At 44.1% G+C, this 26,702-nt stretch overlaps 1 protein-coding gene across 1 annotated transcript in view; it reads left to right on the top strand.

Moving 5' to 3' along the window:
• The window catches only part of LOC137538912 (BET1-like protein), a 30,357-nt gene extending 6,153 nt beyond the window's left edge, over positions 1–24,204 (top strand). Inside the window, exons 2-4 of the mRNA XM_068261343.1 lie at positions 13,956–14,047; positions 16,318–16,374; positions 22,614–24,204. Of these exons, the coding sequence (XP_068117444.1) occupies positions 13,956–14,047; positions 16,318–16,374; positions 22,614–22,781 (317 nt within the window). The 3' untranslated portion in view covers positions 22,782–24,204. The remainder of the gene's footprint in view (positions 1–13,955; positions 14,048–16,317; positions 16,375–22,613) is intronic.
• Positions 24,205–26,702: the final 2,498 nt, after the last annotated feature.

The raw sequence follows: 26,702 nt of genomic DNA, 5'->3' as shown, positions 1-26,702 counted from the left end.
CTGTGCACTTTTTGCTTTAAATGCAGCAAGTCCATTACACTGCAATGCTCTAGCCACACTGTGAACAACTCATAGGTAGCACATTGCAGTGCGGCAAGGCACCACTGTGTGTAGCCTAAAATAGGTACATATTCCTCTGAGTTTTTTTTCATTAGGCTGTTAATGTGGCACCAATGCATTATGGATTCCGGTCCTGTGTTTAACTGCAGGCAGGTTCTAATACACATACGTACAGTGTTGGTATCCATCTCTTTCCTCTGATGCTGGGGGTCTTGATGAAATATGTAGGGATTACAGTCAGGTCTTCCCCCGTCGCCATAGCGACGACCGGAATGATGTCAGCAACGCCGTGATGTCATAGGGAGTCCCGATCCACCCCTCAGCGCTGCCTGGCACTGATTGGCCGGGCAGCGCACGGGGTCTGGGGGGGGCGCTCGTTACACGGTGGCGAGCGGCGGCGATCGTCTACAACACGCAGCAAGCAAAGTGCTTGCTGCGTGTTTGAAAAAAAAAAAGAAATATTAAAATCGGCCCACCAGGGCCTGAGCGGCACCCTCCGGCGTCTCTGGACGAGCTCAGCTCTTCCAGAACGCTAAGGAGGTCAACCTCCTTGGCGCTATGATTCTTTCCGGATTTTAGGGTCTAAAAGCGGTGCAAATATTTTTTTTTTTTTTTTTTCACCCTTTCAGACTCTAAAGCCTGGAAAAAATCGTGCTGCCAGGGAGATCTGCAGTCGTTTTTCAGTCACTCACATCCCTGGCTCCAGCGCTGCAGTTATGCCTCCATCCTCCGGTGGCGCTGCAACTCTAAAGTGAAATTACCGGACAGCCGGCGATCTCACCAGCAGGAAGCAGAGCCCCAGGGGAGAGGAAATAGAATGCCGGCCGACGTCGGGATCCGCGGGAGGTATATAGAAAAGCTCCCACTGCGCGCATTGCTCTGCATACAGCTTCCGGTGGCTACCCCGAGCAGAGGTCAGGATTACTGCGCTTAGCTGCAGGTTTCCGCCCCGACCCTAGCTCGGGAATACAGCCAAAGAGGTTAAAGGGACTCAGAGCTGAAAAACTAAAAAGATTTTATACATACCTGTGGCTTCCTCCGCCTGGATCGCTCCCACGCCGCTGTCCTCCACTGTCTGCAGCTTCAGGAACCGGGTCCCCGCACTCCTGTCATCGCGGCCAGCTACGCAGGAGAAGTGCACTCTTTGCGTATCTCTCCAGCAGCTGCTGCAGAGATACGTAGAGGGCGCACTTCCCTTACATCAGACTGACGGAAGTGCGGGGACCCGGTACCAGCGCTGCAGACATTGGAGGACGCTGCGTGGGAGCGATCCAAGCAGATGGGGCTAGAGGAAGCCCCAGGTATGAATAAAATCTTTTTAGTTTTGAGCTCTGGTACACTTTAAAGAGACTCCGTAACAAAAATTGCATCCTGTTTTTTATCATCCTACAAGTTCCAAAAGCTATTCTAATGTGTTCTGGCTTACTGCAGCACTTTGTACTATCACAGTCTCTGTAATAAATCAATGTATCTTTCCCTTGTCAGACTTGTCAGCCTGTGTCTGGAAGGCTGCCAAGTTCTTCAGTGTTGTGGTTCTGCTATGCACTCCCCCCTCAGGGGGGAAAGAAACACACAAATGATCTCTTGAGATTCAAAAGGAAGGCTGTATACAGCCTGCTTGTGTATGGATGTATTTTCTATGTGTGGACATACTGTACATCAACCTACTTCCTGTTTTGGTGGCCATTTTGTTTGTTTATAAACAGACTTTTAAAAACTGTTTTTAACCACTTTTAATGCGGCGGGGAGCGGCGAAATTGTGACAGAGGGGAATAGGAGATGTCCCCTAACGCACTGGTATGTTTACTTTTGTGCGATTTTAACAATACAGATTCTCTTTAAGGGAAGTTCGTAAACTGTGTGCTGTGGTAGATAAAGCAGACATTTTCTTATCTGGGGGGCTGCAGAACCATAGTTTCCCGCTGGTTATTTGTCCAGCCACAACATGCATGCCGGGTGATGTAGTTCCCATTGATGTGATTACAGATGTGACCACATCAATGGCAATTGCGTCTCCCGGAATGCATCACAGCTGCTGGGGACATAGGACAATACTACAGGAACCTGCCACAAATTGTCTAGACGTCCTGCTGATCTTCTGCCTCAAATACTTTTGGGTGGGCAGATGAAGGACTCTGTATTGGCTGCCTGTCAGATGCTTTCCTGCACCAGCTGGGCACTTGTTAGCGCTCGGTATCGGCGCTGAACAGACGTGACATGTCACGGTTCTCTGCCATCGGGTAACGGCAATTGCTGACACGTGGTGTTATAATCGCTACCTTTCAGCTGCATTTTAATTGCACCCATTTGGCAGTCATGGGCGGCAGACGGGATGCTGAACTGCCCAACAAGTGCACAGTTCAGCCTCCTGTCTAAAAGAGGCTTTAGCTATAGGCCCTGAACAAGCATGCAGATCAGTTGTTTGACTACATTAGCCAGATGTTTGTTTCAGGTGTGTGATTCAGACACTACTGCAGCCAGAGATCAACAGTACAGCCAGGCAGCTAGTATTGTTAAATGACAACTGTAGTGAGAGGTATATGGAGGCTGCCATATTTATATCCTTTAACCAATACCAGTTACCTGGCTATACTACTAATTCTCTGACTCTAATACTTTCAGCCATAAACCCTGCACAAGCATACAGCAGATCAGGTGTTTATGACATTGTCAGATCTGACAAGATCAGCTGCATGCTTGTGTCTGGTGTGATTCAGCAACTACTGCAGACATATAGATCAGCAGGGCTGCCAGGCAACGGGTATTGTTTAAGAGAAAATAAATATGGCAGCCTCCAAATATCTCTCACTACAGTTGTCCTTTAAAAAGCAAATGCATATGGCACTCTCCATATGCCCCTCATTTCAGGTGTACTTTAATGCATCCAAGTAATTACCGTATTTTTCAGCATATAAGATGCTCCGAACGACCGTATGTTTTGGACTATAAGACGCACCTAGGTGTAAAGGACAAAAACCACGGGAAAAAGAATATATACTAAGCCTGGTGCATCCATGGTGAAGGGGCATCTTGTACCTCTTGTGTCTTCCTGTGTCCTCCTCTGCCCCTCTTGTGTCTTCCTGTATCCCCATGTGTCTGCCTCTGTACCCCTTGTGTCCTTCTCTATGCCCCTTTGTGTCCCCATGTGTCCTCTGCATGGGCACAGTCTAGGGAGTCCCCAACATTGCAGTGGTTTGGAGGTTCGTATTGGCAGGCATTCACAAGTCATGAACTCCCTGCGTTTGGACTATAAGACACAGTGACTTTTTTTCCCCATTTTTGTGGGAGAAAAAGTGAGTCTTATAGTCCCAAAAATACAGTATAAGATGCACTTAGGTTTAGAGGGAAAAAACCAGAGGAAAAGAAAATCTGTTGTGTCCATGGTCCAGGAGTGTCTTGTCGGTGTTTTCCTCCAATTGTTGTTCCACCCCCCCTCCCCGTACCTCCTGTGTCTTCTTGTGTCCTCCTTTGCTCCCCTTGTGTGTCCACTTCTGTCCCTGTGGGTCCTACTTTGCTTCCAATGTGTTTTCTTCTGCTCCCTTGTCCTCCCATGTGTCCCCTTCCATTCACCTGTGATATCCTCTCCCCCCCCCCCCCCCCCATCTGCTTCACTTTCCATGTATATATAGAAGTAGCACCAGGTGGCTCGGATCACCTAATCAACGGATCCAGCTGCGGCGATCAGACCTCTCTTCTCTCTCGCGGCTCCCCTAGTCACGGCTTATGCTGATGACGCTATCAGTTTGTAGCAGTTTGCTCGTTTATGTCACTATCTCAGTTTTAATATGGTCGTCCAATCCATAAATCCAAACAAACGTAATTCTGATACCTGATACTGAAATAAGTGAGCAGCCAAGGTAAAGTGGATCCGAGATGAAAAACTAAACTGATGAGATAAACAAACGTATTTATTCTCCTACCCCTACAATTTTTTAAAATATTCCCATGGTTTTATTTTATATGTAAACATTTTTAAAAAGCAGAATGAATGTTTTGTTGCCGCTGTTCAGTGGCAATCTATTAAGTGTCCCAGAGTTACAATACATGAACTATTGACTTTTTTTTTTTTTATCGCTCTCTGATCTCAGAAGAAAACTTTCATGGCTGTAATCTGCTTATCAGTGAGGCTTACTATATTCCCAGCAAGGCATGTCCCTTCCACGCCTAGAAATTAACTTTCAGGCAGCAAAATAAAACCAGCGAAACAGCCTGGTTATTAATGTTTTGTACTGTACATACATTTATCTCATCATGTCACATATTGCCTCGGGTACACTTTCAGATTTCTTACAATTTTGGCATTTCAGCTGTCACCATTGATATAGCAATACCTTATTTTTATTACCTATGCTAACATTTGAATTACACTTTGTACTTTAATGAAAAAGCAGAAGAATATTATTAGTATTAAAGAGAAACCGAGATGGCTGGATGGGGGGGCAGATGAGACACAGAGGCATGTTCTCTGCCTCATGACATTGCCTCTGTGTCCCCCACCACCCACAGAGCAATAGCCCCCGAATGAATTAACAATAACTGGTAGCCTTTTCCTTTTTTTGAGCACACCTCGGGCTCTCTTTCAAGATTTATATAGCACCATTATCTTCTGTGGTGCTGTAAAATTGAAGAAACAAAAAACGGTACATAATATTCAGACATTGGTGCATAATATAGAAGTGGTGGACAATGTAAGATAGTGACAGTTGTATGGTGATTACCAAAACATACAGGATTTTACAAGACACACAAGTGATGTTGCTTGAGCCACAACTCTCCTGATGCCCCCTAATGCTGGGCATACACGGCTCGATTCCCGCGCTCGATCGTTTCGCCGCTCAATTCTGCAGTCAATTTTCTTATCTTCCGCTCGTTTTTCTTATCTTTCCATTCACTGCTATCCGGAATCGAGCGGCGAAACGATCGGGCGGTAGATCTGACATGTCGGAAATTATCTATCGAGCCATGTATGCCCAGCATTACATGTATAGTTCTCCCTTTTTTAAAATTGCTCGGGCTCAAGTTGGGGCATATTTAAGCTGTAAGATTTTATATAGCAGTGACTTATTAGCATTGTGTACATAATCTCATTTAGGGTGGCCCACACACAATACATTTTTTTTTTTTTTTTCTTTTCACTTCAAGGATTGCAATACATTTTTCTGATTGTAACATTTGAAAAATCTGACCAATGTACCACACACATGTGTTCACCTTTTCTCCAATTATGAAAAAAAAACTTCTGAGAGAATTGCTTAGGTGTATATATATTAAGAAATTAACAATCTACCCAGCCCCATACAATTTTCATAAAAATGGATCAAAAAAAAATCTACCACTTCCAATCGACTTTTAGCAAAAAAAAAATCTAATTGGATTTCATGCTCGAATAAAAATTTTTTTAGGGAACTCCAATCGTTTTTGTTTTTTTTTTTTATCAAATTGCCATAAAATCAGATAATTTTTGTCTCGTGTGGCCACCTTAGGGCCCGTTCAGACTGCAATGCGCGGACGGCCCCGCATGCAGAACGCGACGCGTACGAACGCACGCCATCCGCGTTCGTATGCGTTGCGTGGCTGATCCCATCACTGAAAAGTGAATCGGACAGCCGTGCGTTTTTGTAAAATCTGCGTGCAGCATGCGTTCCCGGACCACACAGGTCCGGAACGCATGCTGTGTGAACATCAGACATTGCACTCTATGCAATGTCTGATGTCGTGGGTGTCGGCCACCTGCATGCGTTTCCAAAACGTGGCTGGAAACGCGTGCAGTGTGAACGGGCCCTTATCCTGTTTGGGTTAAAAAGTTGCTGTCGATCCAAGGATTTTGCATGCTGAGATGGTTGGGAAATCTACTCTACGGGTAACATATAGGTGTCAAACTCCAGGCCTGGAGGGCCAGACCGGTGCCAGTGTTTAGGATGGACTGAGAAAGAAATGAATGTCTTCTACCTGATGGACCACACCTTTCCTGATTCAGACCCATCAATTTATTTGAGCTGTGTCAAAAATGTATGAGGACCTCGGCCCTCAAAGGACCGGTTTGACATCCCTGGGGTAATCTTATGCTCAAAGGCAGTGTGTCAAAATCCCAGCTTGTAAAGTTTAATGTATGTTGTGACGGATCTCCTAAGAGTATGAGGTTACCCACAGGAGGGGGAGTGGGGAGAACACTGCGTTCCGCCAGTGCTCAGGCATGCGGGATCTTTAGCAAATGTCGAGTGCCCACTGTACACACGCTGGTTTGTCTCATGATTCTTGGCTTCATCATCCCTTTTGGGTGGAAATTCAAAATTGGCATTTGTAGTAACTTAAGGATTTCAGAGGTGTCCAGATATTTGTGAATTAGAGATATTCTGTAAGAGATATCCCTATGAGGATGCCCAGAGAAGTGAATATCTGCCCGCTGCTAGCATACTTGCTTCAGGATCTGCAGATACCTCCACTTCCCAGGTTTGGCCAGACAATGTACAGTGGTTTGCAAAAGTATTCGGCCTCCTTGAAATTTTCCACATTTTGTCCTATTACTGCCACAAACCTGAATCAATTTTTTGGAATTCCACGTGAAAGACCAATACAAAGTGGTGTACACGTGAGAAGTGGAACGAAAATCATACATGATTCCAAACATTTTTTACAAATAACTGCAAAGAGGGGTGTGCATAATTATTCAGCCCCTTTTGGTCTGAGTGCAGGCAGTTGCCCATAGACATTGCCTGATGAGTGCTAATGACTAAATAGAGTGCACCTGTGTGTAGTCTAATGTCAGTACAAATACAGCTGATCTGTGACGGCTTCAGAGGTTGTCTAAGAGAGTATTGGGAGCAACAACGCCATGAAGTCCAAAGAACACACCAGACAGGTCAGGGATAAAGTTATTGAGAAATTTAAAGCAGGCTTAAGCTACAAAAAGATTTCCAAAGCCTTAACCATCCTACGGAGCACTGTTCAAGCGATCATTCAGAAATGGGAGGAGTATGGCACAACCGTAATCCTACCAAGACAAGGCCGTCCACCGAAACTCACAGGCTGAACAAGGAGAGCGCTGAACAGAAATGCAGTCAAGATTCCCATGATGACTCTGGACGAGCTGCAGAGATCTACAGCTCAGGTGGGGGAATCTGTCCATAGGACAACTATTAGTCGTGCACTGCACAAAGTTGGCCTTTATGGAAGAGTGGCAAGAAGAAGCCATTGTTAACAGAAAAGCATAAGAAGTCCTGTTTGCAGTTTGCCACAAGCCATGTGGGGGACACCGCAAACATGTGGAAGAAGGTGCTCTGGTCAGATGAGACCAAAATGAAACTTTTTGGCCAAAATGCAAAACGCTATGTGTGGCGGAAAACTAACACTGCACATCACTCTGAACACACCATTCCCCACTGTCAAATATGGTGATGGCAGCATCATGCTCTGGGGGTGCTTCTCTTCACCAGGGACAGGGAAGCTGGTCAGAGTTGATGGGAAGATGGATGGAGCCAAATACAGGGCAATATTAGAAGAAAACCTCTTGGAGTCTGCAAAAGACTTGAGACTGGGGCAGAGAACCTCTGCCCCAGTCAAGTCTTTTGCAGACTCCAAGAGTGAACCACCTTCCAGCAAGACAACGACCATAAACATAAAGCCAGGGCAACAATAGAATGTTTTAAAACAAAACCTATCCATGTGTTAGAATGGCCCAGTTAAAGTCCAGATCTAATTCCAATCGAGAATCTGTGTTAAGATCTGAAAACTGCTGTTCACAAAAGCTGTCCATCTAATCTGACTGAGCTGGAGCTGTTGTGCAAAGAATGGGCAAGGATGTCAGTCTCTAGATGTGCAAAGCTGGTAGAGACATACCCTAAAAGACTGGCAGCTGTAATTGCAGCAAAAGGTGGTTCTACAAAGTATTGACTCAGGGGGCTGAATAATTACGCACAACTCGCTTTGCAGTTAGTTATTTCTAAAAAATGTTTGGAATCATGTATGATTTTCGTTCCACTTCTCACGTGTACACCACTTTGTATTGGTCTTTCACGTGGAATTCCAATAAAATTTAATTCATGTTTGTGGCAGTAATATGACAAAATGTGGAAAACTTCAAGGCTGCAAAATACTTTTGCAAACCACTGTATGTACACTTGTGCTCTCAGGTATGATGAGTTGGACTCTGCTGTGATCTTGTATCATCTAATATGTCTGCCAGTTCTGATCTCAGATCAAATGCATTGTGTCCCAATACAGGCAAGTTCCGTTACATGTCTGGGATGTACAGAATGAGGAGGGATTGTGCTAGGAGCTGATCTTGAATCTCAAGTAACACCAAAAAGCCTCCTGGCCGCAATAGCAGCATAGGGGGCGATATACAGGCTGGGAACGCGAAGAATCACTCGCGGTCCCATGCCTGTCGGCCGGTAACGGCCAAACCGTAAGTGTTCGCCGGTGGGTCCTGGAGCGTCAGAGCGGGGCTGCGAGGGCACCGATTGGCTGCAGGGGGCCGAGGGAAGCCCCAGGTGAGTAAATCTCGTTTTTTTTATACTTGACTTAAGGATCACTTTAAAGCGGAACTGTAGATTGCTAATAAACAGTGTTTCACTTACGTACTTGGGGCTTCCCCCAGCAGCTGTCCTGTCCCGCGCCGCTCGGTCCCGTACCTCGACTTGTAAGTCGATCCCAGCGCGGCTCTGGTCAAGCGTATCCTTTCTTTGTGTTCCCCTCTGCAATAGCCGGGAACGCGAAGAAAGGATACGCATGGCCAGAGCCGCGCAGTGGCCCGGTGGCAAAACCGAAACTAGCTGGCGGTGGGTGAGCGGAGGCTGTTTGAAGAGCGGCGCAGGACAAGACAGGCGCTACTGGGGGCTTGGGGAAGCCCCAGGTAAGTGAAACTCTGTGTTTATTAGCAATCTACAGTTCCGCTTTAAACTGTTCTGTTTGGACTTTTCTTCACAAGATCTGTGCTGCTGAGATTGGAGTCCCTTTGAGCCTATATTTAGACTTGTCAGGCTAAATAAGACTTGAGCGCTATTTGACCATTCGTGTTTAAAGGATCTTATGTGACTGGATAGTGTACTGGTTAAGGGCACCGCCTTTGGCACCGGAGACCAGGGTTCGAATCCTGGCTAGGGTCAGTACCTATTCAGTAAGGAGTTCAAGGCAAGACTCCCTAACACTGCAGGGTGGCCTCTTGAGTGTGTCCCAGTGGCTGCAGCTCTTGAGCGCTTTGAGTCCGACAGGAGAAAAGCGCTATACAAATGTTCAGATTATTATTATTATTATGTGGTCTAAGGATCTAGTGAGTCATTCACTAGCAAAGAGTGAGGTGGTACATTGAACCTTGAAGGAGCACTAGCAAGAGGACATATAAGCACCACACCTTGATTTTACTTATTAGTGCTGTTAGAGTGACCTCTTATTTGGCAGCTGTTCAGTCTTTGTCCAGAGTGAGAGCACTGAACTTTGTTCTTTTGATTCTACTGAAGAGCCTGTTCGATTTACTGCCAGATCTATGGCCCTTACCAATGTTGCTAGACAAGCACTCTGGTTTAAAACTTGGGAGGGCAGTTTGACCTCAATGTCTGCACTGTGTGCAATCCCTTGTTCCACTTGTAGAGAAAAATAGTTTACCACATCTGCTAATGTAAGCCTACTTTCAGAGTACCAATTAAGTATTTTTAAATCCTTAATCAAGGACAGTTTACATTTAAAGGAAGTGCTATGTGAGAGACTACAGGCCCATACACTCACTAGATTAAAGTCAGCTGAGGTGGCCGATCATGTGTACAGCAGCCCCTGACCGCTGCCAAGTATACTACCAGCAATTTCATTTGGCAGTGTAAATAATGTCGTTTTTAGCTTTTAAAAGGAAACCCGAGGTAAGAGGGACATGGAGGCTGCTGTGATGATCATTTCCATTTAAATAATGCACATTGCCTGGCTGTCTTGCTGATCCTCTGCCTCTAATACTTTAAGCCACAAGCCTGCAGAACAGATGCCTATGACAAATCTGACAAGATTAGCCGCATGCTTGTTTCAGTTGTGTGTGATTTAGACCCTGCTTACCAGAAAGAGCAGCAGGACTGCCAGGCAACTGGTATTGTTTAGAAGGAAATAAATATGGCAGCTTCTCACACCTTGGGTTCCTTTTTTAGGCCCTGCACTGACCTTTTCACCAGCAATCTGAGGTTTGTAAAAACATCCCTTGAGTAAGTCAGCTGGATAAGATGTGTTTGCTTTGTTCCAGCCTGCAGCAGAGAGTCTCCTGCAATTTCATTTCCCTCATCTCAGCGTAGATGACCATGCATGACTATGACAAGCTGTTGCTTGGCTAGAAAGATTGTGCACGATCATTTAGGCTTTCATAGATGAATGTCTGTATGGAGCCTTATACACTGAATCCGTTTTTGTCATCTATAACGCAACAAACTGGTTAGGAGGAATTTTCTATGTTTCCCTATGGGTCAGTCTGCATCTGTGTTATAATGCATTTACATTTTATCTGCCAGCAACTGATTCAGTGTAACCCAGCCTTAAGGCTCATACACACGTCCAACTTAATGCACAATCAACCGCATAACATGACCAACCACACAAGTTGTCTTCCTGACAAGTACGTACACACACGCCAACCAACTGAACAACTGACATTCATCTGCAGATCAGATCCACCAGGATGGATTGTCTGATCTGCAGATGAATGTCAGTTAAACAAGGTGTGTATGATGATCTGCAGATCTCATAGACTATGAATGCAATTTGCAGGAACGGATCTTTTGCAGATACTGATCTTTTGAATGTCTACAGCATCTTTGTGTGCAGCATCTTGCAAAGATTTCTGTCTGATGGGGAGTTCAGCTCAATAGAATAGACTGTGAAGGTATGGCTCTCATACTACATGAAGGGTGGTAAGATTGGTCTGTGATCTTTCATTTTCAAAAGACTATGGTCTGATGTGTGTATGTGGCCTTAGCTTGGCTCTCCTCCTACCTCTCCAACCGCTCCTTCACAACATTTTTCAATGGCTCCTCATCCACTCCTACACCCCTCTGTTGGTGTTCCTCAAGGTTCTGTCCTAGGACCACTACTGTTCTCACTCTATACTGCCTCAATTTGTAAAATCCTCTCCTCCATGGGTTTCAATTACCACCAGTATGCCGATGACACCCAGATATACCTCCACACCCCAGAGCTCTCCTCCTTTACCATGGACAAAGTCTCCGCCTGCCTCACATCCATTTCCTCCTGGATGGCCGCCAGGTAGCTGAAGCTTAATTTGGACAAGACTTGGCTTCTAATATTCCCACTGCGCACTGCTCGCACTGCTGCACCGCTCCCAGATCTGCACATCACTATCGAAAATACTACCATCCGCCCTACCTCCCAAGCCTGCTGTCTAGGCGTTACCCTGGACTCTGAACTTTCCTTTACACCCCACATCCAAGGTATTGCCAGATCCTGCAACTTCCACCTCCGCAACATCTCCAAGATCCGCTCCTACCTGTCCCCTGACACCACTAAACTCCTTATCCACGCCCTTGTCATCTCCCGCCTAGACTACTGCAATTCTCTTTTGTCTGGCCTCCCCTCTAACAGTACTGCCCCACTTCAATTGGTAATGAATGCGGCAGCCAGACTGATCATTCTTCTCATCGTAGTGCCTCTACAACTCCGCTCTGTAAAGCCCTACACTGGCTCCCCATCAGCTTTAGGATCAATTTCAAAATCCTGTGCTTGACCTACAAATCGGTGCACAAGATCTGCCTGACCTACATCTCTGATCTGGTCCACAGGCACATACCAGCCCGCCCCCTCCGATCCTCCAATGACCTGCGCCTAGTCGCACCACGCATATCTCAGACACATGCACGATTGCAGGACTTCACCAGGGCTGCCCCTACTCTCTGGAACTCGCTCCCACCAGCCATTAAACTCGCCCCCACCTTTAATACCTTCAAACAAGCTCTCAAGACTCACCTTTTCATGCTCGCATACCCCCCCCCCCCCCCCTTCCTACACCAGCACCACAATATGTTTTGTTAGACACCCTTTCAAAAGATGCACCTATTGTCTCCACCCCCACCCTTTAGATTGTAAGCCTCTGGCAGGGCCCTCCTCCCTCGTGTTTCCAGCTTGATTATGCAATCTTACTGACAATCGCCCCTCTTGTGGACTAGAACAGTCTCTATTTTGACCTATGACACTGTATTGTTATCAAATCATTTGCATGATCTTGTTTTGTTGTGAGTTTCTTGTATGTCCTACCTTGCATGTTAACCCATTTATCTATTGTGCAGCGCTGCGTAATATGTTGACGCTTTATAAATACAAATAGTAAACCAAAACCTATAGATTTTAATAGACCGTCTCACAAATGCCACACTGGAGGTTACATCCCAGCACCCTCTTCACTCACCGTGTGGCATTATCTTTACAGAAATTATTTAGCACAGGGGTGTTCAAATTTTTTAGGCCAAGATCCATATCGCTGTTATTAAGAGTGCTACAGGGCCGAACTAGCGAAATTAAACCCCATTTTTGCTGATTGCAGTTAGGTACACTATGCCTGTGACAATTTGTCAAATAAAACATTTCCATGGGAAATATCCCAGATACCATGTGTCATTAGCATGCCCCTTTCAGTATGCAGGCTTAGTGCTACTGACACAGTGGCGGCTGCTAATCAGTGGCTGTTACTGCTACAGGCGAGCAAAGTGGGAGGCAGAGCAGCAACATATGGTGGCCCCTGCATGTGGCACTACAGCTATGGCCTACGGGCCGCAATTAATAGCTGTAGAGAGCTTGGTGGGCTGCATTTGACCCCCGGGCCGGACTTTGGACATGCCTGATAATCCTGTCAACAGCACTGTAAGGAATGGTGGCATGCAGGGCTTTGTGTCAGCTTAAAGAGACTCTGAAGTCTCTTAAAAATCCTTTTTTTTTTTTTTTTTATCACAAAATATTGTTTAACATGTTAGCCCCAACTAAACCGCCGCATTCCTGCCTCTGTACACTATCTAAATCCCCCTAACTCCCCAGGGGGCAATCCGGGCAGCGCTTCCGTGAGAGGCAGAGCTATGAGCCACAGCTCTGCCTCTCAGCGCGTCTGTCAGCCCGGATCGCCGCCTCTCCCCCGCCCCTCTGTCTTCCTTCACTGAAAGGGGCAGGGGAGAGGTGGAGATCTGCCGCTGATAAGACTGACATGGTGGCAGAGCTGTGGCTCATAGCTCAACATCCACAACCAAGAAAGTCGAGGATTTTGCAGGGGAGAGGGAAGGGGGAGTTAGGGGGGATTTAGATAGTGTACAGTGGCGGGGATGATGCAGCAGTTTAGTTAGAGCTAATATATTAAACAATAGTTTGTGATTTAAAAAAAGGATTTTTAAGAGACTTCAATGTCTCTTATTAAAGAACTGAAGCAAGAGGTATGTGGAGGCTGCCATATTTATTTCCTTTTAAGCAATACCAGTTGCCTGGCTATCCTGCTGGTCCTGTCTCTCTAATACTTTCAGCCATAGCCCCTGAACAAGCATGCAGCAGATCAGGTGTTTCTGACATTGTCAGATCTGACAAGATTAGCTGCATGCTTGTTTCTGGTGTGATTCAGACACTGCAGCAGCCAAATAGGTCAGCAGGACAGCCAGGCAACTAGTATTGTTTAAAAGGAAATACATGTGGCAGCCTCTATTCTTCTCACTTCAGTTGTCCTTTTAATGATGTGGGATGCCTCAGCATCTTGCTGTATCTTATAGGATGAGGTGTGATCTGGGTACCAATAATGGTCTGGCAGGAGGAAAGCACATCTGTCACATCACTACTACGATTTAGCTGGAAAGAATATTTCTAATACTGTACTTCTGTCACTGCCACTCTGTCTGCTGTTTGTTACATTTTACATTTCTTACACAGTCACTTTGTCTGTTCAGGTCCAAGTACTGGGGCAGTGGATGAGATGCTCGATGCGGAAAACAAACGTCTTGCAGATAACCTCTCTTCTAAAGTCACGCGACTGAAATCAGTAAGTGTTTTGAAACTTATACAAAATGTAGGCAGGCCATATAGTCCATTGCATCATCGTGATGACACGCTGACTGACATATAAAGAAAAGCCGAGTTTGTAACCACACCTGTCAGCAAAATTCTGTATGGACCCTTACACACTGAATGTTGCGATGCGATTGCTATTTTACAAGCTTGCCTTTTGCTGCAATTATTGTAGCCATTGTATGGTTCAGTGGGGTTTTCAAGGCTGGATTGTGGAACGATTACAATTGCTGCTGAGGAAAAAAAAAGCTGACAAATTTTTTCTAAAATGTGAGATTGCAAAAAAATCACAAAGCACCGCGTTTTCTATGCAATTTTCAATCTCTCCCTTTTATTTAACCCAGTCACAAACGTAGGAAGAATACAGCAGGTACTCTATTTGCGGTTGAGCACTGCTCTGGTTCAGGGCAGCAGGATTACTATGTTAATGATGGTGCACTTCACGATCTGTGGAAGGGCCCTATGTCACACCTAGCAGGCGGCCAACTCATGCAGGGGACAGAAGTCTCCACACTGCTTGCCAGCACCTGGCAGATCGGCAGGCGCTGCTAATTGGCCAGCGGGTTGATGTCACGGGTGGGCGGAGCCTAATGCCGGCGGATCTGCGTGCGATCCCCAGCTGTTCAGTCCCCCAGGTGCCGCCGCCGATCGGCATTATGCGGTCCTGGGGGTGCCACTTTGCCATCGCCTATTGGTAGTCGGCGGTCGGCAAGTGGCTAAACACTGTGACACAGGTGAATGTGCATTGTTTACGGAGTTTCGCTATGTGAAATTTGTTTTATACCCTGTAGGAATGGTAGAGAGCGCAGTTCAGCAGCTTGTTATATACAAACTGGGGTGGAAAATTCTGAAACTAAATTGTATGGTGGTGGATTTCTTTTTATCATCACAATCTATCACAAAAATTGATTTGATATTTTTTTTAAAAAGCTCTAAAAAAATAAAGAAATTAAATAAATAAAATAAAAAAATCCATTTGTCCATGTTTAGTTGCAGAGCTTGTTGCCACCTGTGTAGATGGTTGCTGATTAGCCGTTGCTATAGGCTGCATTCCTTGTCTGTCGTTGCTATAGGCTGCCCCCTTCCCCTCCCGACTGGCATTGCTATAGGCTGCCACCCCCCACCCCCCCGGCTATCATTGCTATAGGCTGCCACCCGGCTATCATTGCTATAGGCTGCACCATTGGCTGTCATTGCTATAGGCTGCCTCCTTGACTGTCATTGCTATGGGCTGCACAAGCCTCATTTCACACACAAGGTAAAGTCTAAGCATTGAGCTAAGCTGTTAGATGGTATTTTAGATCTATTCCTTGAGATGGGCTTTAACCACTTGCTGTTCTGAAGACAGTTTATTTGCATCCTCTGTAACTTCATCTGCCCATTGTCTCCTTAGATGTTCATCCCACCTATGCCCTGGGACCCTCTGAACATATTCGACAAGTGTTTGTTGTGTATGTTTGCACTGCTGCGCTCCTGTCCATGTGTGAGCACAACCACACTGCAGTAGCATGGAGCCGCTCATGCACTGCTTTTTCCTCCCTGCACGAGTGGCTCTGTGCTACTGAGCAAGCAGTCACTGCACCTGCACAGTGGGGTCAAACTCTTATATGGATGGGACTGTGGCCATGAAAACAGTCCGGTCAAGCAGCGGTGGAGGATGAAGCCTTCATGTTAGCCATGCTAGCAGCTGTCCGCTTCCTAGCCAGTACCACCCCAACACTCCTATAAGCAATGCCTCTGGCCGCAGTCCTTGCTGTTTCTAGATGGGCTTTAATAAAAGTATATGAGAGCAATTTACTGGTTTTACCAAATCTATGCCTTTTATTTCACCATGACTGTATTCCCAGCTGCATTCTTGGCAAGATTCATTAATGCGTGGGATATTCATTTCTATTGCTTTTTAATACTGCCAATGATCATGCTATATACTGTATTTTATATTGGTGTTGTGATGATATGAGTAGTGATGGTCAAGTAGATGCAAATAACTGAGTTGATGCAAATTTTTATGCAAATTGATGCAGCTTGAAAATGAACCAATCAAATCCTGCTGAGGTAAAATTCAATTGGTTCATTTCCAAGCTGCATACCAAAATTGCAAAAATTTGCATCTACTTAACCATCACTAGATACAAGTATAGTGTAATGAACCCAGCACATAGTATTTTGGCTCTTATCAGCATTGTAAATATCACAAGGAGAACAGAATCCCATTTCTATCTAACCCTTTCCTTCTCCTTGCAGATTGCGCTGGACATGGACAGGGAAGCTGATGACCACAACAAGTATTTAGATGGAATGGTGAGATACATTTAATGCATTGTCTTTCCAGAAAACTTCAGCCCAATAAACTAAAGCTTGTAATATAAAACTGGCAGCATTCTTACTGTAAACTCTTGTTTGCAATAGACATTTTTCACTGCTGCATGAGTGTGTCTTTCTGTTAAGGTTTCTGGAGCAGTACTGGAGGATATCAGCTGATTGGGAGGCAGGGAATGTATAGGGAGATACTGCAGTACAAAGGGAGATGGGTTCAAGAGTTGTAATTCCTCTTCTGTACCAATTGTCTGAAAAAGATTGTTGTGTATAAACACACAGCAGCTGTGGAATGACCTTTAACCACTTCACCACTGAGGGGTTTTACCCCCTGAGCACCAGAGCAATTTTCACCTTTCAGCGCTCCTTCCATTCATTCGTCTATAACTTTATCATTACTTATCGCAATGAAATGAACTATATCTTGTTTTTTCCGCCACCAATTAGGCTTTCTTTAGGTGGGACATTATGCCAAGAATTATTTTTTTCTAAATGTGTTTTAATGGGAAAATAGGAAAAATGTGGGGAAAAAAATAATTATTTTTCAGTTTTCGGCCATTATAGTTTTTAAATAATGCATGCTACTGTAATTAAAACCCATGAAATTTATTTGCCCTTTTGTCCCGGTTATAAAACCTTTAAATTATGTCCCTATCACAATGTTTGGCGCCAATATTTTATTTGGAAATAAAGGTGCATTTTTTTCAGTTTTGCATCCATCCCTAATTACAAGCCCATAGTTTATAAAGTAACAGTGTTATACCCTCTTGACATAAATATTTAAAAAGTTCAGTCCCTAAGGTAACTATTTATGTTTTTTTTTTTAATTGTAAATTTTTGAATTTTTTTTTAATTACAAAAAAAAAAAAAAAAATGGGGAGTGTGGGAGGTAATGAGTTAATTTTTTGTGTAAAAGTCATTTATTTGTATGTGAAAAATGTGTAGGGTGTAGTTTACTATTTGGCCACAGTAACTTTTTGTTTTAATGCGACCTCCAAGCGTCCTTCCGGAAGCTTGGAGGAAGTATAAGGAGGCTGGACACGTGAGTTTTTTTTCTCACAATGATCGCGCTGCCCATAGGAGAGCAGCGGATCATTGTGGGGCTTAGATCAACGAACGGGAATGGATTTTCCCGTTCATTGATCTCCGGGCGGGCGGCGGCGTGTTTACTAGCGGCGGGCAGCGTGTTTACGAGCGGGAGCGCGGACAGCGTCGGGAACGCGGAAAGTACGGATTTCTCCGTCCCTGGGGGTTAAAGGATGGAAAAAGGGACGGAGAAATCCGTACGGGCGGGGGTAAAGTGGTTAAAATCTGGGTGGATATTTTTCTGACTGAATGTTTCTCCTGCCATCAGGCGGGCTGTGAAAGGGAGAATACACTTATCCACCTTTTCTCCTAATCCATGCACAGGGCTGGAACCCACAGGAGCGCTTTTGGCAGCGTTTTGGCAGCACTGCGATACGCTAGCAGTTTGCCAAAACGCTGGGCTAATGTTAATGGATGGGGCAACTTCCACAGGAGCGTTTGCGTTTCCCAGAAACGCAAACGCAGGACCTGCAGCATTTTGGGAGTGTTAGCGCTTCAATGTAAAGTATTGAAACGCTAGCAGAAATGCTCAGCAAAACCTAAACTGAGCGGATTTGCTAGCGTTTTGCGGTTCAGCACACTGTAACAAAATTAAAAATTCACAGGACCAATCGGGATCAAAACGCTACGCACCCGCTGGGCCAAAAAATACAATGTTGCAAAACACGACCAAAAACGCGCATGAATCCGCTTGCAAACCGCTCAGACAAAACGCTAGCGGTTGCGTTTTGCGTTTGCTGATTTCAGTGGGTTCCAGGCCTCAGTGTGCTTGTGTACAATGCGCAGGCAGCGTCTCTGTGCAAGCTCAGTTACTCCATTTAATTCTATAGGGCTGAGTTGGCATAGACATGCTCTCAGTTGAAGCATAGATTAACTTTTTACCACCTACATATAGTATTAGAATTTACCTACACAATCTGCACATAATACTCACAATCTGACAATCACACAACATGGAGGGGGTGAAATTGGCCAATCAAAATTGAAGGTGTGTTCCAGGCTTTAGTGGCACACTCCCTCTCTTGCACTGAGTTCCATTGGGTCTCTAGTACAGCAGTGCCTACATATAACTGCGTTAGGGCCTGAGCCCACTAATACTGTTGTCTGCCTTTCAGCTACACATCAATTTTACAGATGCTGAAAAGCAGACATAACTGGGTTAGTGGGCTCAGGCCCTAAGGGTAACACAGACCTAAAGGACAAGTCAACTGTACGGAAAGGTATATGGAGGCTGCTGTATTTATTTTCTTTTGAACAATACCAGTTGCCCAGCAGCCTTGCTGATCTGTTTGCCTGTAGTAGTGTCTGAATCACACCAGAAACACGCATGCAGCTAATCTGGTCAGTTCTGACAATGTCAGAAACACCAGATCTGCTGCATGCTTGTTCAGGGTCTATAAATAAAAGTATTAAAGGCAAAGAATCTGCAGGATAGCCAGGTAACTATGGCAGTCTCCCATATACCTCTCACTACAGTTGTCCTTTAACACCCTTGTGACCGCGTAACGCCAATGGGCGGTGGAAGGGTGGTGTTGCCATGACTGCCTAACGTTGAATGGCGTGAAGTCATTGAGGCAGGGATAAGCAGAGAATGCATGCACGCACGCGTGTTCGCTGCTGTGATGTAGAGCAGCACACAGTAAACAGCATGCCGGCCATGATCAGAGCTGGCAAGCTGTTCAAACTTTTTTTTTTTTTCATTTTGTCATTACATAGCTGTCCCCTGGAGGGCTGACAATCTAATCCCTCTTATTGGCTAACGCCTATGTAAGATGATTGCAGTGAGGATTTTTTGGGGGGGAGCGCTAAGTTGTATGGCCAAGAAATAAATTGTTAAAGCTGCAAGTGCTGAATTGAGAAAATGGCCTGGTCACTAGGGGAGTATAAACCTCTGGTCCTAGGGAGATTAAAGGGGAACTGAAGAGAGGTATATGGAGGCTGCCATGGTTATTTCCTTTTAAGCAATACCAGTTGCCTGGCAGCCCTGCTGCTCCTCTGCCTCTAATACTATTAACCATAGCCTCTGAACAAGTATGCAGCAGATCAGGTGTTTCAGACTTTAAAGTCAGATTTGACAAGACTAGCTGCATGCTTGTTTCTGGTGTTATTCAAATACTACGGCAGAGAAATAGATCAGCAGGGCTGCCAGGCAACTTGTATTGCTTAAAAGGCAATAAATATGGCAGCCTCTGTATACCTCTTACTTCAGTTGCCCTTTAAATTCAGTCTGGACAGCCATAACGATGCAGGTGAGTGAGGTAGAAAGAACTCTCAAAATACAGGTATGGGCTAATGTAAACTATTGCCTTAGCACATCTGTTTGTTGTCAGCAGGCTAGTGTGGGCCTGCTACAGCCCCTCAGACTGGGAGATCCTCAAGATTTTATTTATTTGCAATGAGGCAGGAGGTACCAGCCTCGGATACAACATGGGGGAAGGGGGGGCATTTCTAAATAAGTAATATATAGATGCTTCCATTGATGACCTCTAATGAAAATGCTAAGTGCATAGATGTAATGCTGGTCAAATGCTGATTCACTCACCTGAAACAAGCATGAATATCAAGAGAATCAGGTTATAGGCAAAGTCAGTCAGCTGGTTTGGATGGAAATATATCCTGTCACCATCCCAACCCAGTAAATGAGTACCGTAAATATGAGAAGGTTGCGAGTAATGTTAGCATCCATCTTTCTCACTTTGTGTATTGCATGAAACTGTAGCATTGCCTTAGCTTATGTTTGGAGCAGACAAAAGGTATAGGTTTGCCAGCAAAAAAAAGTTAGCAGACAAAACTGATAGGTTTTGGACTTGTGAATCCTCTCATGGGGGATTCTTAGGGTTTTCTTTGTTTTTAAAAGCATTTCCAGAACTGCAGTTGTGAAGTCTTACTTTTGTTTGCTATAGTGGCCCTTTTAATTGCCCGTTCTAATTGTCAGTGCAACAACACTTGAAGTGAGCTAATCATGGTGCAGTGATTGTAGCTGCCATTGCTTTGTTATATTTATAAGTCATGCTCATCCAGCTTGAAAGTGTATCAGATGAAGCTGAGGTGGTATTCAAGCAGTCCATTTTCCAGCTGCGTACACAATCCTGCATCTGCTTAGAATTCTTTCCATTGACTATCCCGACTGCTGAGCCATGACCAGGAACATGGGAGCAGCCAGTGAAGAATGACTGTCCTACATGCTGCTTCTGTGTCACAATTCACGGATATCTGAAGCTATGGATGGAGTAATTACATTTAGCAGACAGGCTTATTTAAAGAAGAACGCTAGATCTCTTGGGCTATGTTTGCAGTGGTGCATCACGGCACAACTGCCACTTTCTAATCCGGATTTCCTATGGGACGTTTACAGTTCAGCAGGCGCGTTGTGGTATAGCGGCATGCAACATTGTAACACCCTGCATGCAGTGCACAACTGCAAAATGTGTGTAATAACAGTGATTGCAGAGTATAATTTTCATTGACTGTGTGTGACAAAGTGCGCTGCGGCTTTCCTGCTGTCACACTGTGAACATAACCCTTAGTTCTATCAGTTCTCATTATTAAAGGATCATTGTAGCAAAAAAAAATTGTTAAAATTAAAATACATGCATACTTTTGTGTGCAGGGTAGGTTTGAAAAAAAATTCAAAATTGGGGAAAAATTTAACGTGTGCGATACATTGATCAGATTTTAAATCGTTACGATCAATCAAAAAAAAATTGGATTGTAATTCTTGAATCAAAAAATGTAATTAATTGTATGGTGTGTGGCCACCTTTACCGTAAGCAATTAAAACCTGACCTCTCTAATCATCTGGTTTTGGACTAGTCAATCTCCTCCTAGTGGATTCTCAAGGTTTTCTTTATTTTCAATAGCACTTGCTGAACAGCAGTTGCTCAGTCCTACAGACCAAATAGTAGTGTGCAAATTAGGGATGTTGGCCAGAAACTTTGTATAGATTTTTTTTTTAGGGAGTGTTTTTGAAATTTATAGACTAAATACTGAGAATCTCCCATGAGCAGATATACTAGTCCAAAACCTGTTAGATCTTTTTTTTTTACTGTACCTACTGTAAGTGACATAGGAAGAAAGTAGTTTATAGTGCATTTTACTCTGGAAAAAATGAATACATCTTATATGCGGAGCAGTACTTTTCAGCGCTGCTAGATTTGGGCGCAGCTATAGACTACAATAGGAATCACTCCTGTTGCAGCGCTCAGTGAGTAGCGTCGGCTCCGTCAGAAGACGGAGCCGAGGTTGCTTAACATAATAATTCGGCCTCCAGCAATCGCTGGAAGCCGAATTATTTCATTCCCCCACTATCCATGGCGGCCTGGAGGGGGAAATTTTAATTAAATCGGCCCGGACTTGTGCAGAAGCAGGATCAACCATATACCGCTGTATCCTGCGCCAAGTCTACTGGCGCCGATTTCAAATGTACTCCTTATATGTACAGGTTTAAATGTATTTTAATTGTAAGCCCTTGTGGGGGAAGGACAGAGCCTTGACAGGCGGATGGAGCTCAGCACTGGAGACACAAATAGACTCCAGTGCTGGACTTTGGGCGCTTTTTTCCCCTTGCCTTTCAGCCAAGACTCTTACAGCCAAGCCGAATACTGCATGAGTTCACCTGGTGCTAGCAGACCCCAGGTTGAGAATCACCGGTCTAGAGTGTGTTTTGAAAGGACTAAACCTTTCAGAATTTAGTTTTCTTTTTTCTTATAGCTTGAAATAGCTTTACATTAATATTTTTGAGTTGCAAGGATCAGCAGGTGTCTGCTGCAGTATGCGCTGGTAAATCATTAGAAGTCTGAAACTTCAGAACACTTTGAATAAAACTGACCTAGCCCTCTTGCTGATAGAGGGGGTGGAGTTTCAGACCACTAATGATTTATAGGAAGCTGGTAAGTTACTGCTGCTGACATCCACCAATCCTTGTAGCTTTACCTGAAATGTTACAATGTGAATTAAAAAAAAATATATAATACAATAAAATGTGCACATTTTTATTGTATTACAGATTTCTAGTAAGTTCAGGCTAATTCCAGTTTATGATGTTTGGCAACAGAAAATGCTCAGCTGTTTATTCCATACTTGGCCAGTAGAGGTCTCTGAGGATCAGATTTGTAATCTGCCTTTACCTTGTCTTCCAGGATTCAGACTTCCTGAGTGTGACTGGCCTGTTAGGTGGCAGCGTCAAGCGCTTCACAGGAATGGCTCGTTCCGGCAAAGATAATCGCAAGCTCTTATGCTACGTTTCAGCAGGACTTATAGGACTGTTTTTCCTGCTATACTTCCTGGTGTCCAGGGCCAGTACGTGATTTTATTACCTTTCCACACAAGACACTTACTCATTCCAACCACCCTGTGACCCAGATGTGGGAGGAGCTTCCTGGCCACAGACTTGGCACCTTCAGATATCCACGTCTACAATACTTCATCACATGCTAATAAAACCCAATTAGAGCAACTGTGTGATAAAGAACCTGATTATCCCGGCTGTGTGATGGACCAGCTGAGTGATTAAGGACCTGATTTTCCAGCATTGCAAAAGGGGGAAAAATTATTTTCGGTTTACAAGAGAGCATTGTGCTGAAATTCTGTTTTGTAGCCTCCTGTCAGTAATTTAACACTCTTTCTATGCATAGATATTCACATTATATGCAGTAGGGATTATTTTTAGCACCTTAACGTTTCAGTCCACACAGTCCGAGGGGGGGGGGGGGGGGAAGGGAGGAGAACTATAGCCACTAGAATGTTTATGTAAAAGGACTTTATCTTTAAGAGCATTACTAAAGACTTCAAAGCACAGTATTGCCTTTTCTAAAGCGAAGGTGTTGTTGGGTTATCATGTGTGCAGAAAGCAGGACCCGAGTTTGCAGCTGGCTGTTTCAGCCTGAGCAATGCAAGCTATGGATATTGCATAACTATGCGCAGAGCTTGTGTGACTAGCAGTACAAGGAACACGCTTAAAGCATACCTGAGCTGAAAATAGATTTGAGGTAGGTAGCTGTATTTGTAGTAGCATCTGGCCAGGGCAAGGGAACATCTGACAGGTGTGAGGCCTCTTGCACACTGCAAGCAAATCAGATTCAGATTCAGATTTTTAATCTGTTTTTACATCCGATTCAGATTTTTAATCTTAACTGCATGCTGCGTTTTTTGATCCGTTTTTCTGTTGAATGTATTCAAGGAAAATCGGAAACGGAATCGGAAACGGAATCGGAATACGGATTTGCAGTGTGCAGGGAGCCTTAATGGGGCCTAAAACTAACATTTCAGTTTCAGACCCTTTTGAGCCAGGATATTTATTTACATCGGGCCTGGAGATCACAAGTGATTCTGCAAACATGGACTGGAAACATTGCTTGCCTGATGGTTAACTCTTTCAGCAAAGCTCACTGTGATCTGATTGACCTCCAGTTGAAGAAATGGAGAGGGCCAAGGAGATGCTAATAGGTGTGAGTTGATGCAAATCTTATACAGCTTGGAGTTTGACCTGTCCAATCCAGCAATTATTGTTCCATTTTAAAACTATATAAAATGTGCATCAACTCAATTATTAGCATCTCATCCCCAGTTACAAACTTGTGCATTAGACAGGAAGTCTTTAGTACATACAGACTAGATTGCAAGTTCCCACTAACTTAGGCCTATTGGCTTCTCAAATGAAATTAAGAGAGCATAGATCTATTTATAAATATCATTTGAACTGTAATTTTCCAATAAATATAACTGAACATGTGTTGTTGGTATAATTTGTGTTTTAAAGTCCCTTGCTCTGTAGTTTTTTTAAAGTGAACCAGAGATGAAGCACCCTCATGTATTTTACCATATATATCTGTGGGAACATTAGAGAAAACACCTACCTTGCTTTCTGTTACATTCTGCACTTCACAGCTTGCTTCTAATCATCCCTGATAAAATCCCAGACTGTGCATTCAGTCTGGCTTTGCTCAGGAATATTTATAGCTCAGTCTGTGTTCTCTCATGCCAGACAATGCTCAGTCAGGGATTTTATCAGGGCTGCTAACAAGCTGTGCAGTGTAGAATGAAACAGAGAGCAAGGTAGATATTTTCTCTAATGTTCCCACTGATCTATATGGTAAAATACATGAGGGTGCTTCATCTCTGGTTCACTTTAACCTCTTCTGTACCAGCCCCCTTAAGGACCAGAGACTGCTGGTACCAGAAACCACTGAATAGCTGCCGCTATCACTGTCCATGCTGAACATCTGTCGCCTCAGGCCACCCACTCTGTAGTCTCATGGCAGAGCTCTGTGAGCTGGTCAGGAGCAGCTTTTATTAGCTCCTGACCCTGTGATCAATGTAAGCCAGTGGGAGTTGCTTCCATTGAGGACAGGAGCAAATGAAATCTGCCACTGACCAGCTCACAGGGCTCTGCGATCATAGAGACAGCAGGGTGAGTGAGCTGCAGCAGTGATGAGAAATCTATGCCTGGCAGGTATAACAACGAAAAAACAGGGCGTAAATTTTAATCTCCGGCATCCAGAAGCCGTTAAAGTCCAGCTACTTCTGAATTCTCTAGGAGTAATCACAGGATTTGTGCATCAATTTAGGTTTCTTCAATTTGGAATCAGCAAATATAGATGAACATGAAACAGATGAAGTATTGTGCAAATTGTGCATGCACCTTAGTTGTAAAATCAAATTCCAGCTCAGCAGGATGTGACTGGTCCATTTTCAAGCTGCATACATTTGCACAGTCCTGCATCTCATGGACCATGTCTGTCAGTATATGGCTTTTCTAGTGGAGGTAAGAGCTAAACAGATTATTCAGAGGGCTGGAACTCCCCATGAGTGTTGCATACAGAGGTTAGCTCTCTTGCTAATAACCCTGAACCTATATATAGCAGGGATGGCTAACCTTGGGATGTGTAGTTTTGTCACAGCTGGAGTACCATCATCCCTCTGACAGCTCTAAGCATAACTCGGGGAGGCAGAGTATTGGAATGCTGCATGGGACTTGTAGTTCCACCACAGCTGGAGTGCCAAGGTTAGCCATCACTGCTATATAGCAACCTTAACCTCTAGGATGAGACTGCACCCAGATGTAAATAGTACAGATGTGAGAGAATGGGCAGTGATTGGGAGATGCAGTGATTTGCTGTACATGCAGGAAGTGCAGAATAAATGTTCTGCTTTATGCCAGAAGCTGGTTCTGTCTCATCCAGAGATCATTTGTAGCAGCTAGTGTTTATTAATACTCATGGTGAAGTTTAGAATCTAGCAGACAAAAATTATCAATTTGCTGTAATTACTTCAGTTGTAGCACATATTATCTACCAGTAATCATTAGAAAGTTTATATTGTTTATTGTATGCAGCTTGAAATTGACCTAAACAAAATCATGCACATTGGTTTCATGCAGCAACTGAAGTGATAAAGTATTGACATCTAGCAATATCATTAACCATCTCAGCTCCTGAGTTTGGGTGCACACAAGCAACACCAATGGTGTACATAATAGACTAAGGTTGAAGAAAACCTATACAAGCTTGCATTACGAAGGACTCTCTTGCAAGAGAGTCGAGCAACTGGTGGTATTTTAAAAGGAAAAATCCATATACTCAGTTTAGGTTCCCTTTAAGACTAAATTGTATTATGGTGCCCACTAAACAATAGGTTTTTTTCCCAGTCTTACCAATCTATGTATTGTAAAGTGAGTGTTTATACCTTGGATGTATATTTTAGGTAGTACTATTAGGGCCCATTTCCACTATCGCGAATTCGCATGCGTTTTTCGCATGCAAATTCGCATAGCAATACAAGTGAATGGGACTGTTTCCACTTGTCAGGATTCCTTTGCGTTTTTCTGTGCATAAAAAATTCGGATGGCAAAGCCATCAGAATTCGCATACCGCTATGCGAATCGCATACAATGTATTTAATAGGAAATTCGCATGCGGTTGGGGTATGCGAATTCGCATATAAACAATGGGGGAAAAAAAAATCACACCAGCACTGCCATGGTTAAATTCGCATGCGACTTCGTATGAAAATTCGCATACACCCGCATGCGAAATTTGCATCCGCATGCAAATTTTTACCACGGCGATTCGCACCGCACAAGTGGAAATGCAGCCTTACATAGGAAAGGTAAAATTGGACAAATTGATTGTGGGCACCAAAATTTATCATTTTCATGTATAATGTATGATGGGATCATGCCATCTTCATACATTTATTCAGCTTAAAAATCAAATGCTGCTGCAAAAGGA

Source organism: Hyperolius riggenbachi, chromosome 11 (genome assembly GCF_040937935.1).
Source record: "Hyperolius riggenbachi isolate aHypRig1 chromosome 11, aHypRig1.pri, whole genome shotgun sequence".
NCBI classification, from domain to species: Eukaryota; Metazoa; Chordata; class Amphibia; order Anura; family Hyperoliidae; genus Hyperolius; species Hyperolius riggenbachi.
This window is presented reverse-complemented; position numbering and strand designations above follow the sequence as displayed.